The following is a 26,872-nucleotide window of genomic DNA, read 5'->3' on the forward strand; positions in this document are numbered from 1 at the left end:
CTGTTTCTGACATCAGAACATTCATAAACCCTGACAGAATTTGTTAATGCATACTAAGTAGGCAGGGGTGGAGCTGGTGAGAATGAAAAGCTTGTAAACGCCATCGAAACTGGTTTTTAGTCTAACTATCAGCAACAGGACAGGTAAGAGAGCTCTCTGTACAGTTTTGCAGTGCCTCTGGATTTAGGTGGGGCATTTTTGATGATCTGAGAAAAGGTTTAAGAGTTTGAAGTATTGAGTACTCAAAAGTTTTGCATTGCTGTTTATATTCCTTTCAGGATTTTTCTTGAATTGTTAGTTTAATTGAATTAGAACCGATGCTAAATGTTCCTCGGATGTTGATTAAAATGATTTATTTTGATTTTAAAAGTGATTTGCTTCAGATTAGAAGACAATAAAAGGTTTAAAAATAATGAGTGAAATCGTGTTATGCGTTGTGCAGTAGGCCTAACTACCCCGTTCACAAACACATTATGGTATTACTGTAATACTTTTATCTTTTATGAAGAGATTTATAAATGAGGAATACAACAAGCAATTAGTCTTGAGGAGGCAGTAACACGAGTTATTAAGTGCTAATGCAGTTTCGAACTGTACAGAATAGTACAAGACAGAACAGGGATGAAATAATTAGAAAAATATGTTTTTTTAGAAGTAAAAATGTAAATGAAACATTGTGTGGCCTTATTTTAGTTTGAATGTTAAGCTCTATACACTGTGAACAATTATTGCTGTGATTATCACAACTTAAATTTCAACATTAGAATTAAAAATAATGTGGAGTTTCAACTTTAAAGTATATGTTCGTGCTTGACTTAAAATGTTAAGTTTAGTTAACTTTAGTTAAGTTGGATATTTAAGTTATCTCAACAAATCTTAAGTTGTTATAACTAATTGCAGCAACATTTTTGAATGGCCAGAGCTCTAAATTGTCATTTACTAAGAAAGACGGCATAGCGAATGCTTTGATCAAAGCTGACCTGAGCAATAAATAGTGCTTTTGACTGTGTGTGCTTTAGCTGTAAAATAACTGCATGTATTTAGACTGTATGAGGTTTCCAGGTCACCTCCTACTGATACACCTAATACAATTAACTTTACAATCATTTATATACACTTTGAAATATACATTTAATGGGAATTGTTATGTTCTTATATCTACACATTGTTGATCTGATATAGTTGGGTTGTGAAGTTCAGGTAAGACTGGAGCTTGTTTTCCATAAGAAACATCAGTGCTTAATTAGTCGAGTATTACTACCGCAGTTAGACATGTAGTAGAGCAACATTCCACTTCTTTCTTTGGGTGGACATCTGTATCAATCAGTGCCTGGGCTTGTAAAACTGTTGTCTTTTTGTTATCTAAGGCGTTCACCGCACTGTGGCATCATGGAAATAAATGCCACATGACTTGTAATATGTCTGCATTGTATACACTTTGGCAAAACATAAATAGCTAACATGAAGTTGACAGGCAGCTACACATAGATTGATGATAATTGAGCAGGAAGAAGAGAAGTGTTCAGACTATTTCATTGTGGGAAGACTGTCATATCATGTCATCCCTGACTTTCTCAGTCTTCTTCCCCTAAACTCAAAGGCGTTCCCCTTTGAAAACCTTTCAGCTTCTTTACTGGGCATTTTCTGATGTTTGTACTCACAACAGTAACAGACAGCAAGCAATCCTAAAATATAACATGGATTCTTACTTACAATAGTTTTCAAATGCTTTGCTCACAATGTGACTTTTTGAACACATCCTTTATCTGAGGATGCTCAGATACCCTTTTTTCCCCACCATGACAGCTCTGTTGCGGGTTCCTGGTCCTGGCCTGTGTCCATTCTCAAACCGTATAGTTTGCCGATAGTGATGCATGGATCATAATTTTCAACAACGTAGGCTAATTCTCTTCAGGGAAAACCAATCAAGGAAAACACAAGCCAGGGCTAGACATTAACGCTTGTCCGGGACACGTGTGTTTTTTTTTTAAGGGACAAGTGTAAGAGAATTTTACTTGCCCAACCGGACAAATGCCCTGATTAAAACAATTTTCAATATAAAAGAATAAGGGAATCACCGAAAAAGCAAGGATGATTCTGATTTTATTTCATTTAATGTAAGTGGCGATTGATTAGCTTGGTCCTACCAGACTCTCGTACATTTAATTTGTAGAGAGTCTTGCCACTGTTCACTGATTGGACGGTCAAAATTTGGCCGGAGAAAACCCATGAATGCTGACGTATTTCCGGTAGAATCTCAGCCAGCGTCTTTACTTCCGCATAGCTAGCAGCTAAACTTTCATAAAATTAATTTTCTCAGAAACGGAGACAACGATTTTAGAAACCGATTCGCTAGTTGGATTTTGCATGATATGAGAGAATACTCACCCTCAAAGTTGTCGATGTAGCTCAAAATATATAATTTAAAGCCCTTCTTTTTCTTACTCTTAGGTGTGACAGCTAACTGCCTCACAATATTGTTAACATCATTCACGTTAACCGCTGGAAGTTCTTGTAAACAGCGAGTGTAATTTGCCATTATCTCCACCGAATGCAAAAACGGCTTCCGACGCAGCACCGGATGTAACTGGGCGGGCTGAGACAAAACGCGGAAGAGATCGTGCATAGAGCCTATATATCGCAAACCCAGACGGAGTACTGAAGGAAAATGAAAAATGAAAGTACGTAGGAGGGCGGAGCCAGGCTAGCAATTGATAGCCTATAATTGATAATAATATAAGCCTACCTAATGTAGGCCTACTGACGGTAACAAAGTTGCGCTTTTGAGGCTCGCGCATTTATTTAAAACATATTATACAGTTAAGAAACATCACACCAGAGTGCTGTTTTCCTGAATACCATCACGACTGAAACCGAGACACTGATTTCATAACAGTTAAATAAACAAATAGTTAAAATGAAGTCTCTTACAAATTGACGCAATGACTATTTTTGTTCTATTTCAGCAGTGAAAATAGTTCCAAATAAAGATCACAGCAGAAACACAACGCTTCTAGCAACACTAAATCATGTTTCATTACTGAATGATTCAGTGCTTTGAACGAATCGATTGAGTCAAAGATTCAATGACCCATTCATAAACTGCCTCATTCTGAAAAAAATCAGCCGTTTGAACGAATCATTTGAATGAATGACCGTCTGCCGCCACCTACTGGCGGTTTAGTTTCAAAGTATCATTCTTTTCGACATTCCTTATTTGTGCATTCAAAAAATATTTATAACAATCTAATCTAAAACATAATCTCATTTAATACAGTTGTAATTTTTTCAATGTAAATTATTTAATTTGATTGGTAGCCTAGTGTCTAATTGAACGTATTGATCAAAATTAAGAATTTGAAATGAAAGATGGAGCATACATTTCATAAAATTAGGAGGGAAATGCCCTTTATAAAGGTAAAAAAAATATTCTGATAAGAGTGTTTTCCAACAGTGATGTAATGAAACATTGACAATTTAAGTTTGAAGGGAGTAAAGCCTCTGTTTAGGCTATTAAGGAAATGTAATTTTGCCAAAAGAAGAACTTTTATTTTAAATAAATGTTCATTTTAAATCATCCTACTTCAGTGTGATATGTTACCATATAATCATGCATAACACTGAGGATTAGAATAATTGTAATGTGATGATCAGATGCAGATATCTAAATCAAAGAATATCATAGGTTCGGGCGGTTGGCGGTGGATTATTTATTTTGAACAGCGGATTCGGGTGACTCAAAGTGCACCAGATTAATGAATTTATCTTTAAATTGTATTAAATTTTCTTAATACATGCCCCCCCGGACCCCCCAGAGGTACCGAGCTCCACCAACAAAAATACTGTGGGAAACAGAATTATGAAATACAAATTTAATTATCTCATTATTAAAATACATGGTCAGGATTTTACCACCTCCGCCTTGTTTTGAGCCATAGGAAAAACTCTGAGACTTTTTTTTTATTTTGTCCCAGCAGTTTAAACTCAACCAAAGACAGAATGAGTGCTGACGGAACCGGGGACCCGCCTGCGTATGTCATACCAAGTAAGTTGCTGAGTCATCATTGGTTGTTTTGAATGACTCATTTCATGATAATAATGATGAAAGCAATCCAGTGACGCAAATGTGAAAACCTGAAATAGATATGAACGGAAATATGAATGTTCTACCCATATCTTTCCTCTTGACATCAACAGTCGAGGGTGCCAGGGGCTCCAACGTCAAGGTCTACCATGTGCACACTCCGTTCACCCCGCAAAGCTCCACTATTGGAGATCCTGGAATCCAAGCGAAAACATCCACACCTGGTCAGTCTGTTACCTGTTAATTATTGGTGGGAAACTGTTAGCTGTAATGGGCACAGAGAAAGAACTGCCCATGTTTTGATAATGCCAGGATTTTACTGGATTGGACCATTATTAGGGTCCTTATATTGTGTATACATTTAAATAAATAAGTTAATATGTGTAGGGTGCATGGTTTCCATTATGGAATAAAACAAAACAAAAAATCTATATAAAATGTATTATATCTCACAATTCAGACTTTCTTTCTCAGAATTGTGTTTACAACACACAATTCTGACTGTTTCTTGCAATTCCAAATTGTGAGTTTATATCTTGCAATTCTGACTTTTTTCTCTCCCTGCTGAAAAAAAGCTGTTCTCCTTGGCCATGCTGGTTTTCAGCTAGTTTTAGCCTGACCAGCTGAAGAAGTGGTTAAAACCCCTGGAAAACCAGCAAGGCATGACCAGGCTGGAAGACCAGCTAAAACCAGTTAACCAGCGTAGGCTGATTTGAGCTGTTTTTTTCTTCTTCTTCAGCAGGGTGATGAATTATGAGTTTAAATCACGCAAGAGTTTTTTCCCCTCATAATTCTTAGTTAATATTTCTAAGAGCCACCTAATCTTGTGATAAAAAAGGATCTGTCTGAGAAAACTTGGAATTGTGAGAAATATATATACAATTGTATTTTATAAACTCGAAATTCTACGAAAAAGTCAGTATTGCAAGATATAAACTCAGAATTTGGAAATGTACTTCCATACATGTTCCTGTTATTCATGAATCAAATAAACTCATCACTCACGAGACTTTGTGACTGGTTCCTGTCTAGGAAGGAAAAGGGGTCTAATCCCAAAGCTGCACTAAATATAGATATGAAATTATTGGACCAGTAAATAAAGACAATACTTACTTAACACATGCTTCTCCTGTAGTTCAGTCCCAGTCAACTGAAGCCAAAAGCAAATTCGTCAGCTATGATTCATATGAGCTGGGCCGCAAGCCAGGAATGGCCACCTGCACGCACTGCCAACAGCAGGTCTTAACCGAAATCAACTACAGAGTGGGAGTTTTCGCCTGGTTGTCCTGCTTACTCTTCATCCTGTGCGGGTAAGAGTCCATTTGAATTTGCAGATGAAAACATCAAATCTTGTGTGCACCAACAAACTGTGACTGTCCTCCTCTCTTCCAGGTTGGTTTTATGCTGCTGTCTGATTCCATTTTTCACCAAGTTTTTCAAGGACGTCTATCATACATGCCCGAAATGCACTAAGATCCTGCACATTGAAAGGAAGAAATGCTGCTAACCCTGTCCCATCCCCTCCCAGATTTTAACACTGCTCATGGATTTGTGTTGCACCTTACACTATATGAAGGACACTTTCAGACCAACACAGATGTCATCTTGCCCGTATGAACATGCTTTGCAATGTTTGTAACTAAGAACCTTTTGGTGTTCATCTGGTTTAGTCTGTATTATTACATTCACAAATGAATATGAATACTCATGGTTTTGATTGTATATCTATAAAGGACTCAGGGTTAAGGGTCACAAGTTTGAGGTGTTCATGGAATTTGATTTGCCTAACTACATTTACTGCATCACAATGTAAATATCACCCATTTTGCCATCAACGGCACCATATAGAATGGTGGTTCTCAAGCTAGAGGCCCTCAGCAAACTTCAAAGGGGCCTCAAAATGACTCAAATTGATTTGAACCAATACAAGCATTAAAACATCTAAAGATATTTCTTATATTAATATACTTCCAACATTTTTCATTTGTAGAACCCTTCGCACGGTCTAATAAAAAGTGGGTATATGAGATTGACTCATTTTTAAAAGAGATTTATGCTGGAAAATTCATGTAAATTAATTAAACCAAATTACATTAATTTAATTTCCATTGGAAAATCTCTAGAATATTTACATGCTCATGTCAAGCTCTAAAAAACTTTATAGGGTACAAATTGTGTAATAAAAAAAAGTGTCATCCTTGTACATAAACTGGAATATTCATGGGGCCTTAGAATAGGGTTGTGCCGTTTGTTAAATAAAAATGGAAATTACACTTTCAAAATTCACTTAGTCTTTGGGTCACTGTTTAGCCATGTTTCACTTCTGTAAAAAGCCTCTGAATCTTTACATTAATGTCATATGTGCATCTAAATGGACCTGTCATAATAAAACTGAAACATAACTGTGCAATAACTTAATGAGAACCCGTACTGTATTTTTCTTCATATTACATGACACTAGCACAGCATTACAATCTAAACACCATCTCGAGTCAATTCTCCACGGACCATGGCTGTAGCTTTTATAGAAAATTTTATTCAACATACATTTTCCAGCAAAAAGGCAATATACAGGAAGAGTTGTCGTACACTGCTGCTACACGGAGGAATTAGACCGGAGAAAAAGAAAAAAAAAAAAAAAATCAAAAAAGATGTGATCTGCAGGTCATCTTTGTACTGCACTTAAACGAGACAAACTGTTGCAATTAGTTAAGGGAAAAAAATAAAATAAAAAATTTAAACTGTCAGGATCCAAAATAAAACTACACACAATGAATATGAACATCTGAATTGATCTGTACCCAACAAATCTGTTTTTAATTTTACATGTTCATTCTTTAAATATACAATTTTAATTGTTTTTACAAAGCCAACTATGCACTAGGGAGCATTCCTTCTGTGCTTAAAGAAAAAAAAGGTTGTATTGGTTCATTAATGCTGGTTTCTCTATGTCCCAAACCAGTCTATTATGCGTCTGCAGCCTCGTGCCAACAACAGTACAACGAATCTGGAGCCGTCAGCAAGCGACCCCTCCCTCCCCATCAGAATAATCCCACAGCCAGTGACAGAGGAGCTAAAGAAGGGGGGGAAAAACCTTATGGGGAGAAGGGGGAAAAAAAGAGAAAGGGAGAAACCCAAAGGGATATGCAAATCAAACTCCAACCAAAGATTACATTTAACAGTGCTGAAAAATGTAAAACCTTGGGATTATTAAGTGCCAACGTGCAAGATGAAGTACAGACAATTTATTTCATTTTTATTTATTTTAAAACAGATGCTGTGGCTCTTTACTTTATTATACAGGATTTCCAAAGACGACAAACTGAATTTCTCCAACCAAACTAAGTGAGAAAGAAGAATTGTGTAAACATGAAAATTGACTAGTTGCACTAAGGAACCAGAAAATGAGACAACCATGTCAGGGCAACTAGCAAAAGCATCAGCCATTTGCGGTGATTTTTTTTGTTGAAGGATGGAGGTATCCTTTTCATCTTCTGCAAATGACATAACTCCTCTTTCCATCGCCTCCACCTCACAATGCAGCAGCTTTCTTGCCGTAACAATTCTTTTAAAAACGAACTTAAAAAAAAAAGAAAAAAAAAAAAAGAAAAACAAACAAAAACAACGAAAAATAAAAATCAAAACAAAATTCTAGGACATACTGTTCCCCCTTTCTTGTTAAAATCCAATTCATTCTTCCAGACAAATAGGCAGTCAATAGTTAGAGAAGCCAAATCGAACAGCCTCAAAAGAAAAACAGGAGCATCAGCAGTCACTCCATTCGCTGAAGACTTCATACATGGTGCCTGTGTACCCAGACAGCAGGTGTTAAAAGTGGTGCACACAAGAGGTTTGGTTAAAGTCTTTAGTATCGTTGGTTAGAGTGGGGGCTTGTCAGTTGTGAATCTTGATCGCTTTTTCCAGGTACGTGTAGCGACCTCTCTTTGGAGCTTTGTTGAAGTGGTCGAGCCCTAACCAAGGCCTCGGGTGTGACATGTTCCCTGATGAAGTACAGAATATGACAAGGTTTAGGAATGCACGATATATCGGCCACCATAATCGGTACCGGCCGATATGTGTTCAATGTTTAATGTTATCGGTATTGGCCTGATAAGAAATTGTGGCAGATACATTAAAGGACAATTCCGGTATTTAACACTTTGAGTCTATTTTGTAGTTTGTTTTGGATGAACAAGAGTGGTGGACAAAGAAATTGTCAATGGTTCCTGTCGCGACTTTTTGACTATTTTAGAATTGCCCATGACCGCATTTGAATGGGAGTCAATGGCCATGCACGAACATGTCCTTAAAACAACCCTTAACGTTCGTTTTCAAAACTGTGCAACTCACCGAGTGGTTAGTGGTGTTCGTTGATGATTAAAAACAAATATATCGGCGCAATGTATGATTTCAATCCGTTTATTTTTCTATAGTGGAACTATTTTTTCAGATACCTCACAACCGCGTATAAACTTCCGCAACTTCCGTTGCTCTGCTCACGCTAGCCTTCTGAGGCGAGCATAGCTTCTGAGAGACAGGAAACCGAGCGAAAAGACCTAAAAGACTACAATCAAATGTAAACAGCATCCTTTCCGTTTCCGTTAGCGCAGTAATATCAACGAGCAATTAGTCCTCCAATGGAAATCAATGGATTTTACAAAATGCCAAATAAAACACGACAGAAACTGTATTTCGCTACGCTACTTTTTTTCGAACATCAACAAACACCACTAACCACTCGGTGAGTAGCAGTTTTGAAAACGAACGTTAAGGGTTGTTTTAAGCACATGTTTGTGCATGGCCATTGACTCCCATTCAAATGCGGTCATGGGCAATTCTAAAATAGTCAAAAAGTCGCGACAGGAACCATTGTCAAAATTTCTTTGTCCACCACTCTTGTTCATCCAAAACAAACTATAAAATAGACTCAAAGTGTTAAATACCGGAATTGTCCTTTAAAGCAGATAAATTATGGATTATTTCCTTCAGCTGAGTCATTTCAGATGAGCACTGTTCACCACTGATGGTTTTGAAATGCTTGAAATATGATTGGAATCACTTTGCGAAGGAAAATACAGTTAAGAGCAACATGTGCAGCGCAAGTCTGTCATACATGCTACATAAAATTATTTTAGAGCATTGATAACAGTTACACCGTCATGACTATCCCAGTCAAGTTATTCAAAACCTTTTGTTCTGTGCAATTGTAATTTGTAATATGTTTATGTCGTGTATATCTGTGATTTACCCCATATAGGATGTGTTTGTAAAGTTAATGAAGTAATAAAGTCAGTTTATCGGTAATCATATATTGCTTCAGCGCACGCAGCTCAAACAGCAGTGCTGTTATTTGAAACGGTAATTTTCATTTTAGCCGTTTCTTTTTCAAAAATATTGATGCATTAATAACTAGCACTTTTGTTTTTCTTGTATTCTTTTCTAGTTAAAATCATTTTATTATTGTCCAGGCGAAGGCTAATCCATTTTATTTATCCATGGCACATGTATATTGATTTGAGGAAAAAACAGTGACATACCTGGCTGTGGCTCAAAGTCTTTCAGATTCACCTCGTAGTCTTCCTCGTTGATATACTGATGCCGGCCCATCATGACTATTGCAAACTTGAACTAAAATAAAATAAAACCATATTCATTTATTTTATAATGACTGGTGGGGTCTGGGTGAAACCTAACTTGGGTCTGAATCAGGACTGTGATCTGCTAAATAGTGACCATGGTTCATTTACTTTTTTCTTCTTTCTACATTGTCTACAAGGCACTTTGTCTAAACTATTTATTTTTTAAGTCCTTTAAATTTAGTCAATATTTCAGTGTCATTTAACCGTCAGCAAATGGAAATAAATACAATTTAATTGACCATCATTTAAACCTTAAATGTTTCAATCATTATTACATATTCAGGTCTTCAGCAAACCAGAAGGCACATTTAAGATCCCTGATATTTTAATAATTACAAAATAATAAAATTATATATTACACTACATTTTGACATCATTGATGCATACATTCCAGTCTGTATATATTTTAGTAATTCAGGCACACAAATAGTCAAAGCACTGTTACTGTAATACTTCCATCAAATAATTTGAGTCACTATATAACAAAAAATAAATAAATAAAAGTAATAAGTAAAAGTAAAAAAGTATTTTAAATATTTTAATTTATAGCCATTTTATAGTGTACAACAATTTATTATAAATAGTTTAAAATAGGGAAGCAGCTGTGCGACTCCGTGTAAGTGGTTGCATCTCAAAATGCATTTATGATGCAAAATTAACGTAAACAGTCATTTATGCCTTAGTTATGGATCAGACAGTCGGGACAAACATTTGATGCGTCAAAATAGAGCTGTACATTAGTGTGAATGTGACATATTAGATCCGTTGGCATCAGTAATAACTGAGCAGCAGCAAAGCTGAGAAAGAGAATAATCACTCACTATTCTTGGCTGGAAAATGTTCAGATACTGAAACCACTCTTAGATTCGGAACACACTGTTTAATGCTAGTAATATGTTTCTTTGTTCCTCTATTATTTACTCTGCTTGCATGTTCTGAAACTACATTTAAAAGTTCTTGAAAGTTAACAATTAAATCAATTGTATGCCATGTAAAACGTAGCTACTTATAGTTACATACGTAATTAAATTTAAAAAAAAAAAGTACAAATAAATGTAAGATGTAAAGTTGGTAAACTAACTAATAAGAAAAGAAAAAGAAAAAAGTAGGCCAAGAATGGTTTTGAATTGGATCATTAAGTGCCTAAAGATTCCCACCACTAGTTTAAAAACAACAATAATTTAAGAAACGGATCCTGAATCGCATAGCCTTACATTACTCATAATTTTTCATTATCATTAAAAATCAAATTGTTAGCTGAGAGCGTTGTCATCAGATCCACCATTAAACGATGCTAATATGATTGTGCACTTGCTTTGCAGGAAATCATTAAACCATGTCATGTCCAAGGTAGTATTATGATTGACACATTCTCATCACGTAGAGATTCAATATTGTTGCACAGGAAAATATAATTGCTCTATTACATACCTTGGGTCACTAGTGACCTTAAGTTTGCATTTGTATCAGTGAATTTTCAAAGCTGGAAATGTTTTTGCACATTAACATTTGCTGCTCTTACCTTCTCAAACTCTTTCTCCTGAATGTCAAGCATGCTCTGAATTCTCTTCATCACTTCTCTGAAGGGTTCCCCCTGCCACAATAAATGCACGCATTAAAAAGGACACGACACATGCAAACCGAACAAATGACCACAATCCACCTACACATGCACTCAGCGAACACTCAGCTAACACACCTGACGGATCTTGAGCAAAAACGGAATTCCGAATGTCCCGAAGACTTCCTTGTGGAAATGTGCAACTGGAATCAGCATTTCATTCTCCTTGTCCAGCTCAACCTGGTCGAGAGGGATTTCCTGCCACGAAAGACATTAAACTTGTTTCAAGGGAACAGCATCCACAATTAAATGGCAACTCTCAGATTCCAAATCATTTTACTTTACAAGGCTTTACTAGGGAATAGATTCTTTGTTGTGCACATCAGTGAATGATGGGATTTGAGGGCTGATGAGTGTCAGCTCATCCTTACCTCTATTCTGAATGTTCGACTGGCTGCTGGAGATAAACATTCTAGCAATTCATCTTCCTGGTGAACCCCAATAATTTTGTAGCTGACAATTTCTAACAGCCTATAAGAGCAAAAGAGAGAATGATATCAGAAGTGGTAAGTGAAAGGAGTCTTGTATAGCAGCATCACTGAGTGATTAAAGACAACTGGCTGATTTTCCTCAGGATCGTTAGTTTGTAATGCATTCACATTCAAGAGATCTATAAGGCTCATCAATTTCAAAACACGCAAGGTGCATTAACATTGCATGAAACATCAAATGTCTCTATGCTTATATCTATAGCAAGAAAATGAAACGCTTGGAAATTCTTATGCATCCCTTTATACTTGGACATTACTGTTGAACAGTTTGGGGTCAGTGGGATGTTTCATTAAATTGATCAGAAGTGACAGTCTTTAACAAAAGATTTCCATTTCAAGAGTTAAATTACAGAAGCAAATCTTAAGTTGATTTAGGATTCCTATCCTATCTTATAAAATCTCATCTTATCTGTAGTTAGGAAATCTTAAACCCCTCCATCGAGTTCGGTAAACAACTCTCAGGTCTGTTACCAAGCAACCAAAAACAGCAAACAGCTGCTGTGAAGTAAAACGGAAAAACTGGAGAACGGAGAAACAAAATAATTTTTACTTTTCAATAAGTGAAGTTTTGATAAGCTTGGTAGAAAAGAAAGCCTAATCCTTTGACAAATAATTACACTCTCCTGTAGAATAAGAGTTTTGTCAAAGTGCAGCACATCATTTGGGTGTTCACAAAGTCTTTCCACCATCAAACATCACTGTTCTTCATCTTGTAGCATTAATGAATGTGACGCCATTCTCAGACAGGGCTATTATGTGATTTTTACAGTTGGCTTTTAAATAATTTTAAAGTTAACAGTTTAAGGATTTTTTGTGGAGTTAGGATGCTTCTGTAATACTACTTTTCCTATCCGTAGTTAAGATTATGCACTTGAGAAATGTCATTTTGTAATAGCTTTTGTCCTAAATGAGCTCCTAACTGAAATTGCCATGGTTACATGGTAACAGATAAGATAGGATTCTAAAGTTAGGATCTTTCAGTAATGCGCTCCTTGGTTTTTATGCAGATGCCTCACTGCACCTTTTTGTACATATATATGGAAAATTAGGCAGAAAATTAAGTATAGGAGGGTTGGGCCTTTATACTTAACATACACTTATACTTTAAACTAACACTTTAGTTTAGGGTCCAAGTTTCATTATTAACTAGTTTCTTTTTAGCGTGCATATTGCTAGGATATTGGCTGTTTATTAGAACTATCTATCTAGTATCTATCTATCTATCTATCTATCTATCTATCTATCTATCTATCTATCTATCTATCTATCTATCTATCTATCTATCTATCTATCTATCTATCTATCTATCTATCTATCTATCTATCTATCCATCCATCTATCTATCTATCTATCTATCCATCTATCTATCTATCTAGTATCTATCTATCTATCTGTGTTTTTAAAATGCAATGTTAATGTATAAGGTATGTCTCAATGCATTTTGATATGGATTTCTGTAAGTTGTACTGTATCTTTCAACATATCTTCATGATGTTCATTCATGTTTATTTCATGCTGTAACTTGTAGTAAACGGAAGAGATGATCGGTTCTTGGTGCTTCGTGCTGCCGCTTCGCTTGAACTGAGGTACCACAGCCATCTGTCGCCACATTAAAGAGTGCCAAAATGGTGTTTATTGTTTGAATTTCATAATAAAATGGGCAGAATTTAAAAGCTCAAGCTTTTTTTTACTGTTGATATGAAACAAAGTCTATTGCGATTTATTGGATGGGAGATGCTACATAGTTTTGTTTATTCATCAACTGAAAACAGCATAGACTAAAAGATCAATTCATGGGATTTAAGAATTGATATGATTCATAAAAAAAAACTTCAAATTGAGAAAATTATAACAGAAAACCTGTTTCCATTATTCAGGGCTTTCAATTTTCACTGAAATGAGAATAAACAGACCTCAGTTTCTCTGAGCCTTTGTCTGAGAGCTCCACTGCCTTTTTACATTCCTCCAGAAGGTCCCGAACACAGCCATGCTTGTCAGGGTACAGTGTGATCTCCTAATGCAAAAAGGGGATAAAATATTCACACTGATAAGTGTACTAAACATGCTGGAAACGTACATTATGTAAATAAGTAGGGTTAACTGGCATAATGGTATATTCAATGTAGAATTATTGCAGCACATTCTTACCTCCTCTCGAAACATACTGTTGAGCCATATGGCTTTGAAACTCCTCCTGTTCTCAAAGTCTGTGATCTTCATCTTGAGCTGTGGGAGGAAAACCATGAATAAATCAGATGCCCCGAACGTAACGGCTTAGCAGATCTCATATTCCCTTAGAGGAGTGCCAAGTGGAAGATAAGGCCTCTCTCTCACCTGCTGGTAGTAGAGCTTCTTAGGCTGCCGGGGCTTGAAGAACTGCAGCAGGTCTCTGAGAGTGCCTTCATAGTTGTGCCTGAGTGGGTTGCCTGGACCATCTCTGTACCTGAGAGGAAGGAGAATAAAAATTCAGGTTCATGGATGCAAATGGGGTGGGGGAGTGGGGGGTGAAGAAGTCCCATTAAACTAAAAATTAGAAGACGTACCCCTGTGACTTGAAGAACTGTAGGAGCATGGGGTCAGTATTTAACCTCTGCGCAACAGTCTTTGCCACCTGAAAATGAACCAGGATGACAATTTTCAGAGGTTGCTTGCATCTATCTATCTATCTATCTATCTATCTATCTATCTATCTATCTATCTATCTATCTATCTATCTATCTATCTATCTATCTATCTATCTATCTATCTATCTATCCATCCATCCATCTATCCATCCATCCATCCATCCATACCAACCTGGAAGTAGTTCATTCGGTTTGACAGTGTCACAACAAAGCCTGGGTCATTGTGAATGGTCTTGTCACAGAAGATGACATCCACACGGTGGTACAAGTCTCTGAAGTAGTCTTTTGCAGTAGGCAGCTCACTGGTTTCATTTTCAGGATCGTCCCTGGTGGTGAAACGACAAAAGAACAATCGATTTCAAGGCCATGTAAACCTGTGCAAAATGGCCTAAGAATTAAGATGACGCATTCCTACTTCTGGAACACAATTATGTCTCCATCCATCAGCTCATCCAGAGCCTTGTCCAGGGAGACATCATAGTCTTGTATTCGCTCTGTTAAATTCGGTTTAACTTCCTGTAACAGAATGAATCATGTTTTAACTATAGGTCCCTATTTCAAGCCAATTCCTAGTTATGCAGAATGCATTTATACTAACCATTACAATGCATGAAATACACCACAGCTCAAAAGTTTAGGGCCTCATACTCTCTCCAAGGCAGCATTTATTTGATCAACAATACAGTAAAAGCAGTAAAACTGTAAAGTATTACAATTTGAAATCTAATACTTTTTATACATTTTAAAAAGTAATTTATTCCTGACAAAATTCCTGATGGCACAACTGAACTTTCAGCAGCCTTTCAGTCTTCAGTATCACATGATCCTTCAGAAATTATTCCAATATGCCAATTTGGTGATCAGGAAATATTTATTATGATCAATGTTCAAAACAGTTGTGCTGCTTAATATTTCTGTGAAACCTTGTGAAAAAATTCAGGCTTCTTTGATGAATAAAGTTTTATTTAATGCATCATTATTTTTATATTAATTATAACCTCTTATTCTCATGTAAAAAAAAGAAAAGAAGAAAATTACTGACCATAAACTTTTGAACAGTAAATACAAACCATATATTTTCATGCTGCTCTAGTATAATGTTCTAATTAGTGGTCAACCGATATTTTGCACTTTAAAAATATCGGCATCGGCCGATAAGTTTTTCTGATTGGCCGATGTGTTGGAAGCGGGACTTTTATTTTGACTGAGAAGAGAACGGCAGAGGCTGATCACACAGCGCTCACTCACATTCTCCGTCTTCATTAGTTTACGATCTTTGTCAGTAATATCTAATACTTTGTTAGAACTGGTAAACAAAGAAAGTAAATGGTATGCGAAAAAGTAAAGTGTTGCTTTTATATTATTTGTTACAGAAAAGGCAAACAATTAGGCTAAAATACTTTCTCATTTACGGTCAACATTCAGCAAATGCGCATCTACATCATTTAAACAAATCTCTGAATATCTAATAAACATTTAATTTTACAAACCTTGCAGAGTTAATGAAATCCAGCTGTGATATCTTGTGAAGTGTGCATTTGTAGCCTGCATAAACGTGCGACTGCGAGTGACGGTCGGTCCGTGCGAAGTGAGTGAATGCGAACAGAAGATCAGCTTCACAGGAGACGTGATCGAAAAACTTTAAATCCTTCATTTTAAAATATGCTGCGATATATCCAGTTGCCCACTGTGTCATATTCATATCGTTTTCACTGTGTGCTGTATGTAATATTAGCGTTACCTTGCCTTTATTTGAAAAAATATGATTACCAGTGCGCACAATATTACCAGATTACTGAGTGCAATGTTACAGTGTTTACTTCTTTTATTCACATATTCATATATTTTTAAATGATTACTTTATTTGTGAAAAATACTGTAATAGGATTGCAGATTCAAGAAGTTGCCATCTAAAGTATAAGCATGTTTATTTTAAAGATTTGTTTTATAATTTATTTAAAATGTATAAAAAATTGATTAAAATAAATATAAAGTATATAACAAAAATATCGTCTTTACATCGGCCATCAGCCATCCTGCTCTCTAAGATATTGGCATCAGCCATCAAAAAAACAGTATCGGTCGACCACTAGTTCTAATGCCTAAATTCAATTGTAGCTTACAAATATATGTATGTTTTCAGTCATACCAATTACTGATTACTAATGCATTTCTACTAACTATTTTCTATAAAAAAAAAAAAAAATTGATAGATTATTCAAACCAACAGTCTTACCTCATAGAGGATAAGGCTAGTTCCCTGCTGAAACCCTGCTCTTTCACACATAACGGGCAGCAAGTCTCCTGTTTGGGTCAGGGTTAGAATGGATTAAACGTAATAAAGGATTGACTTCTGTTTAATTAGATCTTTTAAACTTCATGAGAACAATCCTATTATATGTAGCTTTTATTACTCACGTATTTTACAGGATATAGGTGTGTAGATATGTCCACAATAATTTAAGCTTCTGGTTTTTGGATCATACATCTTCAAGAACAACATTACGTCATCTGAAAATCAAAACCAAGGTTAAAAGGTTAATCAGAACTGAAAGATTTTTGTAGGCCTTTTGTTCTATATAAAAATAAAATGAAATGTGAAACATTTACAGACTAAAACATAAATGTTCTGAGTATATTCATAATATACAAGTACACATTGAAACTCACGGTCTTTGTCGAACTTGGGTAACGTCGCGCCACTGGAGGCCATTTCTGGATCTACAGTTTCTAGAAATATTGTCCATGGGTTCTCGTTATCGCTCAAGTCGATCATCTGTTTGTGACATTGACATACACAGCTTTATTCTCGCATTAAGAACCAAATATGAAATAAGAATGCTATAAAAAGTACGGATATTTAAAAATATGAGTGCACAGACTTACAGACTTGTTGCAATCTGCTTCATAATCCAACATGGCCGGCCGTTTAGTGCCGTTGCTTCTGGCCTGCATTGGCCACAGTCTCATCTGGTCCTGCGGGAAACCCTGGAGGAATTGAAATTCATTGAGACCATCTCCATGGACAAACCAGAAAAGAAATGCAACTAACCTCAGGCATTAAGTGAACACCAACAAAATGAGAATTTGTCCTAACTAGCCTAATGCAGTTTCATTTAAAAATTAATGTTGCTGATTTTAAGGATTTGCAAGCTCCCAGAATGCATTGCAGCATTAATAAATTATGTGGTTACTGTAGCAGGATTATACTTTTGCTGTTTGCTGACTGTCATCAGTTATTTGCTGTGTGGTGATGTTGAGTGGTGATCCTCATTTTTACACTGTCTGTTGATTGTCACCACGAATCAGGTTTCAGGGTTGAGGTCTATGTATGAATGTCCCTTTCACAGATAGAACCGTTCGGCCCGATGTTGGAAAATCGGCTTAAGAACGATAAGAAACGGTCCCAGTTATGTTTCCACTTAAGCCTGTTACGGCACAATTACAAACTGAACGTTTCATAACGGTTGGCTAACAGGAACCTCTGGTAGAATACATGTATTGACGTCACCACTTGGGATTGGCCACTTGCCTGGCTACCAGTTTCTCTGCGGCTGGCTAAGCACGCTATTTAAAAGATGTAAACACAAATAAATATCTGATTATCCTCTATAACGCGTTCGCTATTTATATCACATATCATCAGTAAACCCTTGCGTTACCTAGGCAAAGACTGATGCATTTATATTACATTCCAAAGAGCGGCTGTTATCAGCACCACAGTGGAAAATGAAACCATATCCGTACAGGCTGGCCCGGATCGGTACGGAATAGAACGGTTTGGCCCGACGGTGGAAAAGCAGCTATACAGTCTTTACTGGTAAATTACCGTTAAGGGGTCTTGTGCGAACAAAACCTTTTCAAAAATACCAGTAAATCTGTTCTGGCAAATAACCAGTATAGAGAAGTTGTAACATTACCAGTATGACGCTGTGTGAACAAAGAATGAAGATAACCGGTAGGAGCACATACATGGTCAGAACGCACTGACGTAATAAGAAGGGAAGCACCGATACCAGTATCAGGCCCAATTCTGCGCTTGTTTACTGGGACTCATTAAACCGATACCACGCAACGTGTGTACAGTACAATGCTTGTGACAAAGAAACACCAACAACAGAGCAAACAGAGAGCAGAATGGATATATCAGGTAAGGATGTCTATGAAGTAAATGTAATCGAATTAATAGAATGTTAAACTAATTCAATATTTACACCTAAATAGCAGCGGCACAGACTCATCGAGCTCATATCCTTTTCAGACATCGCTGGAAAGTTTGCAGTTCGGTCGGATATGGCAATAGCAAAAGGTACAAGGCACATATTACTAATGTTAACTGACGGTAAAGAGAGAGCGCACACTTCTATTGCATGCTCTTGATTGCTGACTGATTTACCACACATGCGGTATATAAAACTAAAATGTATGTGCAAGTAAAAACATGAACTGTTGCATGATTTATGCATAACAAGTGGTTCCCTACATTACAGGAAGGCGGTACGGAAAGCACATGAAGTTTTCAAGAGGTTTTCTGTGTGCGTGACCAAAAAGTTGCCTCTCAGACAGCACGAATAACCTATTAAATAGAGTTTTCTTTCATGGACAAATTCAGACAATATAGCAAAATGTAGGCAAGTATTCTTGTGAAACTAAAGGTGATGATACACAGGGCATTGCCTGTGAACATTGCTCAAAATGTTGCCCTGTGTATCATCACCTTTAGACGGTTATGTCTTAAGTGAACGTAAACCGTTGAAAAGAAAATGCGTGTGTAACAGTATGTTGGATATGTGCAGCTCTTAAAGTAACAGCATCAAAATAAGCCTACTGCTGTCTTTGTCCTCAATGTCAATCTAACAACAAAAGACAACCACTCACTGCACTTGACTGGTTGAGCCCTGCTGGAGCAGCTCTAAGTATTCACAATTAAATTAAAGATAAAATAGTGATAGAGTAATAATATGATCAGTGAATGTAACAGTAGCTCCTATAATACATTTTAACAGGCATAATTAGGCATGAAAATAACTGAAGGAAATATCTATTTGCTAAGCACACTAATTTGATTTATACAAAAAAAATATATTGGTATCAGACTCGTTCTGGAAAAAGCGGTAACAGTGCATCCCTAATAAGAAGTCTGCTTTGGGCTAATCAAAGTTCTTATGGCGATGAGGCTGCACCGTAGTTTATTATAAGTAACAAACATTTGTTTCTAACTGATAATTCACTGAGGACAAAAAAATCTATAGTTGCTTTACAAGTATTTATTGGCTGAAATTTTGGCAAGACATTTTGCAGTGTGAATGAATAAATTAAGATAGGTAAAACCACATAGGATGATTAAAAAAGTTGCTTGAGCAAACTCAATCTCAATGCATGTTTCCCTGAAGATTTTTTTTTTTTACTAAATTCCTTTTCTAACATTGTAAGGATATGAAAAGAGAAAGATGTTATCCAAGGAACTTGTCAAGTGAAGGCTCACCATGGTCTGTGAAAGGTTCTGGACAAACTCAGCCAGAGTGGAGCTTTTCAGAACCTTGAACACTGTGTATTTTACTTTCTCCTCATCATACATGTCATTGCCCTGATGTCCACAGAACTGATCTTCTGTCACCATCTACAGGAACACAGAGGATGGTTTAAACACAAACAAAGTAGCTTGGAATTATTTTACAAATCCAACTCTAAAGATCTAAACCATAAGGCCTATGCCAACATGACCTGAAGTGACCATTTTATCTGGCACACCAAGTGGACAAATAAGTCTTCCATTTAGAAGGAACATTTGCATTCCCAAGATTAATTGGTTTGGTTGGACATAATGTGGCTCCATACCTGTACTTGCATGTAAAGGTGAGCCTCCTGCCTCTCTTTTCTCTTCTGGGCTTCCACCCTCTTCTCCTCCTGCAGCCTCTCCACCAGCTGCTGGGGGATATCATTGTCTGTGACCGGCTGCAGGACCTCACCTGGACATGACAACAGCACTTATAAGCACAGATGGACAGAGGACAAGCACATGCCCTAAGACAGGGTGGTTTTCATAAGAGCTGGATTGCTGTCAGCGTCTACAGGTCCACATTACCTTGTGCTAAAATGATAACATCATAAATTAACCTCACAGCAGGCTTAATTATGTTCATGGCACTCACTGAGCTTGGACTCTCTGATGTACACCAACATGTAAGCGTTAGTGCAGTGACGCACTGACAAGTCATCATCGTGACCACCGTAATTGTGTTCGATGGCCTCTTCTTTAGTGCACCGTGAAACGACATCATCGTCAAATTTACACCACTGCAAGAACAAACAAACATTACGTCTGGAAATAAAATTATGAAGGCATGTGGAAATTAATTGAATAAACCAGTCCAGAGAAAATCAAACAAAATGCCAAAGTCAAAACAATGTTTGCTACCAGACTAAACGCTACAGCTAAAACAAACAAACAAACAAACACAATGCAGGGCTCCAGACTATGAAAACTAGTGGTAAAATATCAATAGGGCGTTAGGGCTGTGACGGTGGCAGTTTTTTTTACCGGTGCGGTGGTTGGGGGGTGTTTTTTTAAAATATATATTAATATAATCAATTAATAAAATAATAATAATAATAATAATAATAAACGGAGGCTAGGGGTGGGAGATATTGACAAAAATGAATATCTCGATATTTGTTTTCAATATCTCGATATCGATATTCAGACGATATTTTTGCCATCCTTCAAAGAAATGTGTGCAAACTGGCAAAGAAGGTCCAGTTGGTCTTTTGACTTGCTGCATTTGACCTATTATTGTAGGCTATAGAAAAAACAAAGGAGCTAACTAAACAGAATCTGAGGTAGCCCCTACTTTTCCACTTACAAAAAAAAAAAAAAAAAACGAACTAGGCACCTCTTGCAACAGTGATTATTAAATCAAACAACAATATTGTTGATGATAAATTCAAAGTAAAACATTTTCTTTTCAAAACGCTATAAATCCATCCATTTTTTCCCCAAAACGCAATAAATCCATCCATTTTTCCCCAAAAAAATTGATGGTTTGTCTTTTTAAAAAAGCATTTTGTCTTTTAATTTTTCGTGTTTGCATTTATGAGGAAAAAAAAATATTACGTGACAGTTCTCCGGACGCGAGTGCTCTGAAAGCGGCAGACTTTCAAACTTTCACAGAGACCTCAAAACAGAAAGCACAAAGCCTTTCTTTAAAACGAATTTCGTTTTGTATTAATTGTATCTTAATTTTAATACATTTTTCATTAACCAATTTCCTGGATTTAATACATAAAAAGTAAATAGTCTAGCAATCACAACATAGCCTAAGGTGCTTGAACTGGAGATTATTTCATCATGAACCGAACCGTAGCCTACTCGCCTCACAGGCCTAAAAAATGTGAAATATATTTACAGAAAGCTGGTTCTAAACAAAACCATCCAAAACAAAATAAAACTATGTAGCCTAATAAATGTGCATTTCTCCGGTGCATTCACTAGCCTACTGAGAAGATCGCGAGTCAATAGCCTATATCGTCAACTTCATCTTTGCAGCCGACACAGAAATTAATAAACAATTAAAATGTCTTATTGCAATATTTTACATATTCATAATCATTACTTTTTCTGGTTCTTTGAGGCAGCTTTTTAGGTTTATGGCGTTTTGAAAAGAGCTCTTCACGTACAAACACCGTTTCACCAAGGCACAGCGGCCCTTCAGCACATAAGAAAAAAAAAAGAGAAAAAGCACGGACTTACTAATTACGAAACTTTGATGTGGTTGAACAGGTGAAACAGTCACAAATTCCTCTGCAACTCAAACCTTCTCAGTACGAGTTATGAAGGAAGAGAACAGCATTACAGTTTTCAGCGCGTCCTCCTCTGATTGCTGTGTTGTGACTGAAAAAGTGCGTGCAGGAGCACATGCGCAAAATGTAGGCTAGGTTTGTAAAATGGCATATGATAAAATTAAAATAATTCATATATCATTTTACAAAACGGTTTTGCGCATGTGCTTCTGCGCGCACTATTTCGAATTTACGTATGAATGTGCGTTTTTGACGACACGGGACCATGGGCTGAGCCACTCGGAGGTTGCTTCCGGGAATACTGCCCTACAGTATTAAAAATCGCTACATATAATTGTTTAGAAGGTTATAGTGTGCGTTATTTGTTTTCTCTTTAACTTCTTTCAGCTCTTTTCATGTTTGGGGGGTCGGATTGTACAAATTATGAAATATTCGATATCCCAATTTTGCATATCGTCCAGACAACAATTTGGATATTATCGTCTAAACGATATATCGCCCACCTCTAACGGAGGCTCAAACATCAATTTAGTAACAAGTCAAGTATATTTGTATAGCGCTTTTCACAATACAGATTGTATCAAAGCAGCTTCACAGTATTAAATCAAAATAGCACAACAAGGTTTGTTTCTAGTGGAAAAAACGTCCACGTTTGGTAATGCTGATCTATAGTATTATTGATTGATTAAATTAAATATCCCCAACTGAGCAAGCCAAAGGCAACAGTGGCAAGGAACCGAAAAACTCCATCAAGTGACCTAATGGTGACCTAAAACTCCATCAGGTGACCTAACAGACATGTGTGTTTGAGCACTTCCGTCACTGAAACATCACACTAAAGCCTGTAAAGTATTGAAATAAATATCAGTAAATAATATTAACTTAAATAATATAATCGTTCAATATTTAAAAAAACATTAATTTATTATTTCCACAAAGACGTGTGATATAGCCAAAGCCTACCGCTCTGCGCTTTGAGAGGGATCAGGGATGTGGGACACGAGTAGAAAGACCATCTCCTTTATTAAATATACATCTTCATGTTTTCTTCTACTTGTAAAAGGTCTGAAGAGCGAATTTTATCTTCCACAGAGGTAAGACATTTAAGCTATGTTTGTTTTTGCGCTGCCAGAGAAAGCTAAACTTAAAAAAAAAAAAAAAAAAAAAAAAACACAATGTGAAACGCGTTTTATAAATAAACTTGACGCGCTAAGTAAAATAAGCACAAACAGTGTTAAAAAGAATTTGACGGGCAAGTAAAAAAGTAGGCTTTCTTACAGTGTTTTTCTACTTTACCACAGTAATGAATGCAAATATAATAGGACTAATTAAAAGAAAACCAAAGGAAGACACATGTTTCCATGGCTGCGATGTAACATTTAATTGCTAACCTATTATTTATTTTGTAAACAAAGCTTTGTGCTTCACTCCTGTCATAATATTCATGTAAAACAGCATTCACATACAAAAAAAGGATTTTGGCGGACCACCGCCGGTGCTACTCAGCCACCGTGGTGGCGCATTACAACCGCAGTGGTGCGTTTGTCAAGTTTACCGGCACAGCCCTAGGCGACATATCGTTGTCCTTCTCCGTGCGATACGAGAATCTATACGCTGGCGCCAAATATAGATATTTTAGTGAATAAAATAAGGCGCTCTAAATAGATTTTCCTGCTCCCAGCGCCGCTACTTCATGGCTCCTTGAGGTAGCGCTCAACACATGAATGAGGGAAACATGAACATAAGTTAACTAGCATAGGAAAAGGAGGTTTTTAACAGAAGTGCAAGTAAAATAATAGACGCCCCAGCCACGTTTAAGTCCCAAGTCTGGACGCACTTCGGCTTTTATACTAGGGCTGAACGATTAAATCGCAATAAAACCGCACGCGATTTGGCAAAGGCTGCGATTATTTTATGCGCAGCTTGACAGTGGAGTGCGGCTGATTGGTAGTAAATACTGCCCCATTTGTACGCCAGAGGGCGCCCTCATACAAACACGATAAATATGCCCCGCCGCAGAAGTACAATAATGCGCATCATTCCAGGAAATCCCTATCGCTGTAGCAGAATAAACAGAAGATTGAAACGCTTTGATTAAACATGACTTATAAATACACGACTGCCTTATTCTGTGTAAGAAGTAGGGGTGCAACGGTACAGATAGCCCACGGTACGGTCCGTACCTCGGTTTTTGGGCCACGGTCTCGGTTCGGTTTCGGTACATGTTTTGTGCAGAAAGAGACTGCTATTTCATCCCAAAAATATGTTTTATTTTTCTTATGAGCATAAACAGAATGTCACAGTAGGAAGAACATCAATGTATGGAATAAATTAACACTCTAGTCTGTACTGAACAACACTAAGTAATACAACCTCTTCAACTATCACTTATATGAAATACAAAATGTAAACAAACACACTTCAAAATATTCAAGTGGATCCCAATTCCAAACCTTGATAACTGGTATATGAAGTGATCAATGTGAAAGAAAAAGTGCACTTTTACCTTTAACAAACATAAATTAGCTTGTGCTTTGAATAAAAAAAAGCAGAGCAAAATAATATAATGAAAAAATACTGCATTCAGGATACAAAGTGCAATGTTATTTACTCATCCACTATTGAGAGATTTTTGTGCAAAAAGATGAGTCTATCAACACTGTCTGGTGCAAGGCGAGACCGGTTGGCACTAACGATGTCCCCAGCAGAAAATTCTCAACTTTTCAGAATGCCGCAAGCGCACCGTAGGTCACGTGACAAGAACCGAACAGAGTGCAGCTGATGGTTGCTTTAGCAACGACCGACGCCTCCGGAGGCAACCGCCCTAGCGCTTTGGAAAAAGGAGAACGCGGCGCGCCTAGCGTTTTCTACGCGTTTTTAGGCGCGATATGTGAACGGCGCCTAAAGCAAAAACTAAAAGGATCAGCGCGAACTCAATGGCAAAACCGAAGTACCGCGGGACACGAGGGTAGATTGTCCCGTGCAGGGCTGACCGAACGGTCCGGTATTTTACCGTGTACCGTTGCATCCCTAGTAAGAAGGCACATCATCTCACAGAAGGATGCTCAACTGTCGTTATGAAGTGAGTTTGTAGTAAATGCATGTTATTAAATGTTGTCTGTTGTTGGACAAGAGGTTCATAAATGCTTCTCATGTTTTGGAAAAATGTTTGACATGTTGTTTTTTCAAATGCATGTTATAAGTGACTCAAACTCACAGTGCTTTCAGATGGAGCAGCGTTTACAGAGCCGTACATCAATGACAAGCTGCGCATAAAAAAAAAAACAAACAAAACAAAAAAAAAAATCGCAGCCTTTGCGATTTTAACATCATGATAAGCCATCTCGATTTAAGTGCGATTACATGTAAAGTGCGATTAATCGTTCAGCCCTATTTTATACCATTGATGGGACAAACAGGTTGTCTAGACATCTTTGACACTCTTCACAGAGCGTTTAGATACACACAGGAGCGTTTGAAAGCAGGCGTCTATCAGCAGATCCGTCAGAGACGTTTAAGAATCCTCTAATAATGCTAGGGGGAATTCTGGTAGTGTCACATTTTTTAAATACCAAAGTCTGTACCTTTGACAACACCATTCCCAGGTTTATTTAAAGGAAGCTGGTAAACACTGAGATGTTCCCAGGTTTAAATAAAAGAGGTTGGTAAATTTAGAAACGTATCCAGGTTTATTTAAAAGTCAATAAGCAGTTAAATGTGTCAGTTTACACAGAAAGAAAAGTTTAAACTTTTAAAATGTATAAGCATAAAATGTTTGATTTAATTAAACTGAAAAACATTTTGTGTGAAAAACAGTTTGGACTTGAATAAAGAGAAAACCTGCCCTTAACCTTTTCAAAAGGCATTTTGTTTTCATAGTTCGACAGATGTCGTGATGTATCATTATAGGATTGTCTAGCAATATATCGATTATCGCAAAATTGCTTTATCGTGATATTATCGCTATTGTGAGCCATGTATCGTGTAACGTAAGGTACCCTGTGATTACTACCCCTAATGAAAACTGTGGCACTGCTGCCTCAAAGTTTTGGTTGTGCCAGTGCCTGATTTGGTTCATTTTTGTTAGGTGTAATATAATTCTGTCAAAACAATAATATTGTATAAATTATTACAAATTGCATGAATTAACCCTCTGGGCCTATTCACAGTAAAGTAATTTGAGACAAATCCAACTAATAGGTAAACAAAAAACTATGCATAATTTCATGTGTAAAGCCACAGTTGTTGAGTTACAACGGACCTGAACACAAAAGGTAGAAATTTAATTTGAATGGCTATATCTCGTACATTGTTTTTAAAGAAATGTGTATTTTGACAGTCTTAACACATCCAACGTGTTCATTTTCATACTAAAAACTGACAATTTTAGAAATTTTTATGTACCTCTTTAGTGTCAAAACTAGGGTTGCAAAGGGGCAGAAAATTTCCGGTAAATTTACATGGGAAGTTAAGCTGGGGAATTTTGGAAATATTCATTACCACGGCAACCGCTTGCGCGTCCTCTCTGAAAGTAACTGTACACATAAGAGACGGATAGATACATTATTTAAGGTTATTTCTATTCGTTAGAATATTGATATATGAACTTGTTG

The 26,872-nt window shown here is 36.8% G+C and overlaps 2 protein-coding genes across 14 annotated transcripts in view; one reads left to right on the plus strand and one right to left on the minus strand.

Moving 5' to 3' along the window:
• litafd (LITAF domain containing) lies at positions 1-5,816 on the plus strand. Of its 3 annotated transcripts, none has more exons than XM_079895125.1 (5): positions 1-143; positions 3,978-4,045; positions 4,198-4,308; positions 5,220-5,394; positions 5,477-5,816. In XM_079895125.1, exons 2-5 carry the CDS (start codon positions 4,000-4,002, stop codon positions 5,589-5,591), a joined length of 447 nt encoding a protein of 148 aa, XP_079751251.1. In that variant the 5' UTR covers positions 1-143; positions 3,978-3,999; the 3' UTR covers positions 5,592-5,816. The 3 variants fall into 3 exon arrangements, with proteins under 3 accessions (XP_079751251.1, XP_079751249.1, XP_079751250.1); XM_079895123.1 differs by having other exon boundaries at positions 60-143; positions 3,975-4,045; XM_079895124.1 differs by lacking the exon at positions 1-143 and adding an exon at positions 2,750-2,766 and having other exon boundaries at positions 3,975-4,045.
• Positions 5,817-6,589: 773 nt separating this feature from the next.
• usp7 (ubiquitin specific peptidase 7 (herpes virus-associated)) overlaps positions 6,590-26,872 on the minus strand; it is a 33,703-nt gene continuing 13,420 nt past the window's right edge. For 7 of the 11 annotated variants that reach the window (XM_079894840.1, XM_079894841.1, XM_079894842.1 and 4 more), the window contains 18 exons: positions 20,612-20,756; positions 20,298-20,428; positions 19,945-20,079; positions 17,346-17,447; positions 17,130-17,235; positions 16,878-16,970; positions 16,696-16,763; positions 14,875-14,975; positions 14,632-14,785; positions 14,379-14,446; positions 14,170-14,278; positions 13,984-14,061; positions 13,749-13,849; positions 11,716-11,815; positions 11,423-11,542; positions 11,246-11,317; positions 9,622-9,712; positions 6,600-8,085 (listed from right to left, as the gene is read on the minus strand). In XM_079894840.1, the coding sequence (XP_079750966.1) occupies positions 7,979-8,085; positions 9,622-9,712; positions 11,246-11,317; positions 11,423-11,542; positions 11,716-11,815; positions 13,749-13,849; positions 13,984-14,061; positions 14,170-14,278; positions 14,379-14,446; positions 14,632-14,785; positions 14,875-14,975; positions 16,696-16,763; positions 16,878-16,970; positions 17,130-17,235; positions 17,346-17,447; positions 19,945-20,079; positions 20,298-20,428; positions 20,612-20,756 (1,881 nt within the window). In that variant the 3' untranslated portion in view covers positions 6,600-7,978. Of the gene's footprint in view, positions 8,086-9,621; positions 9,713-11,245; positions 11,318-11,422; positions 11,543-11,715; positions 11,816-13,748; positions 13,850-13,983; positions 14,062-14,169; positions 14,279-14,378; positions 14,447-14,631; positions 14,786-14,874; positions 14,976-16,695; positions 16,764-16,877; positions 16,971-17,129; positions 17,236-17,345; positions 17,448-19,944; positions 20,080-20,297; positions 20,429-20,611; positions 20,757-26,872 lie in introns of all 11 variants that reach the window. The other 4 variants (XM_079894844.1, XM_079894846.1, XM_079894839.1 and 1 more) reach the window with 1 other exon arrangement.

Source organism: Squalius cephalus (genome assembly GCF_949319135.1).
Source record: "Squalius cephalus genome assembly, chromosome: 1".
NCBI classification, from domain to species: domain Eukaryota; kingdom Metazoa; phylum Chordata; class Actinopteri; order Cypriniformes; family Leuciscidae; genus Squalius; species Squalius cephalus.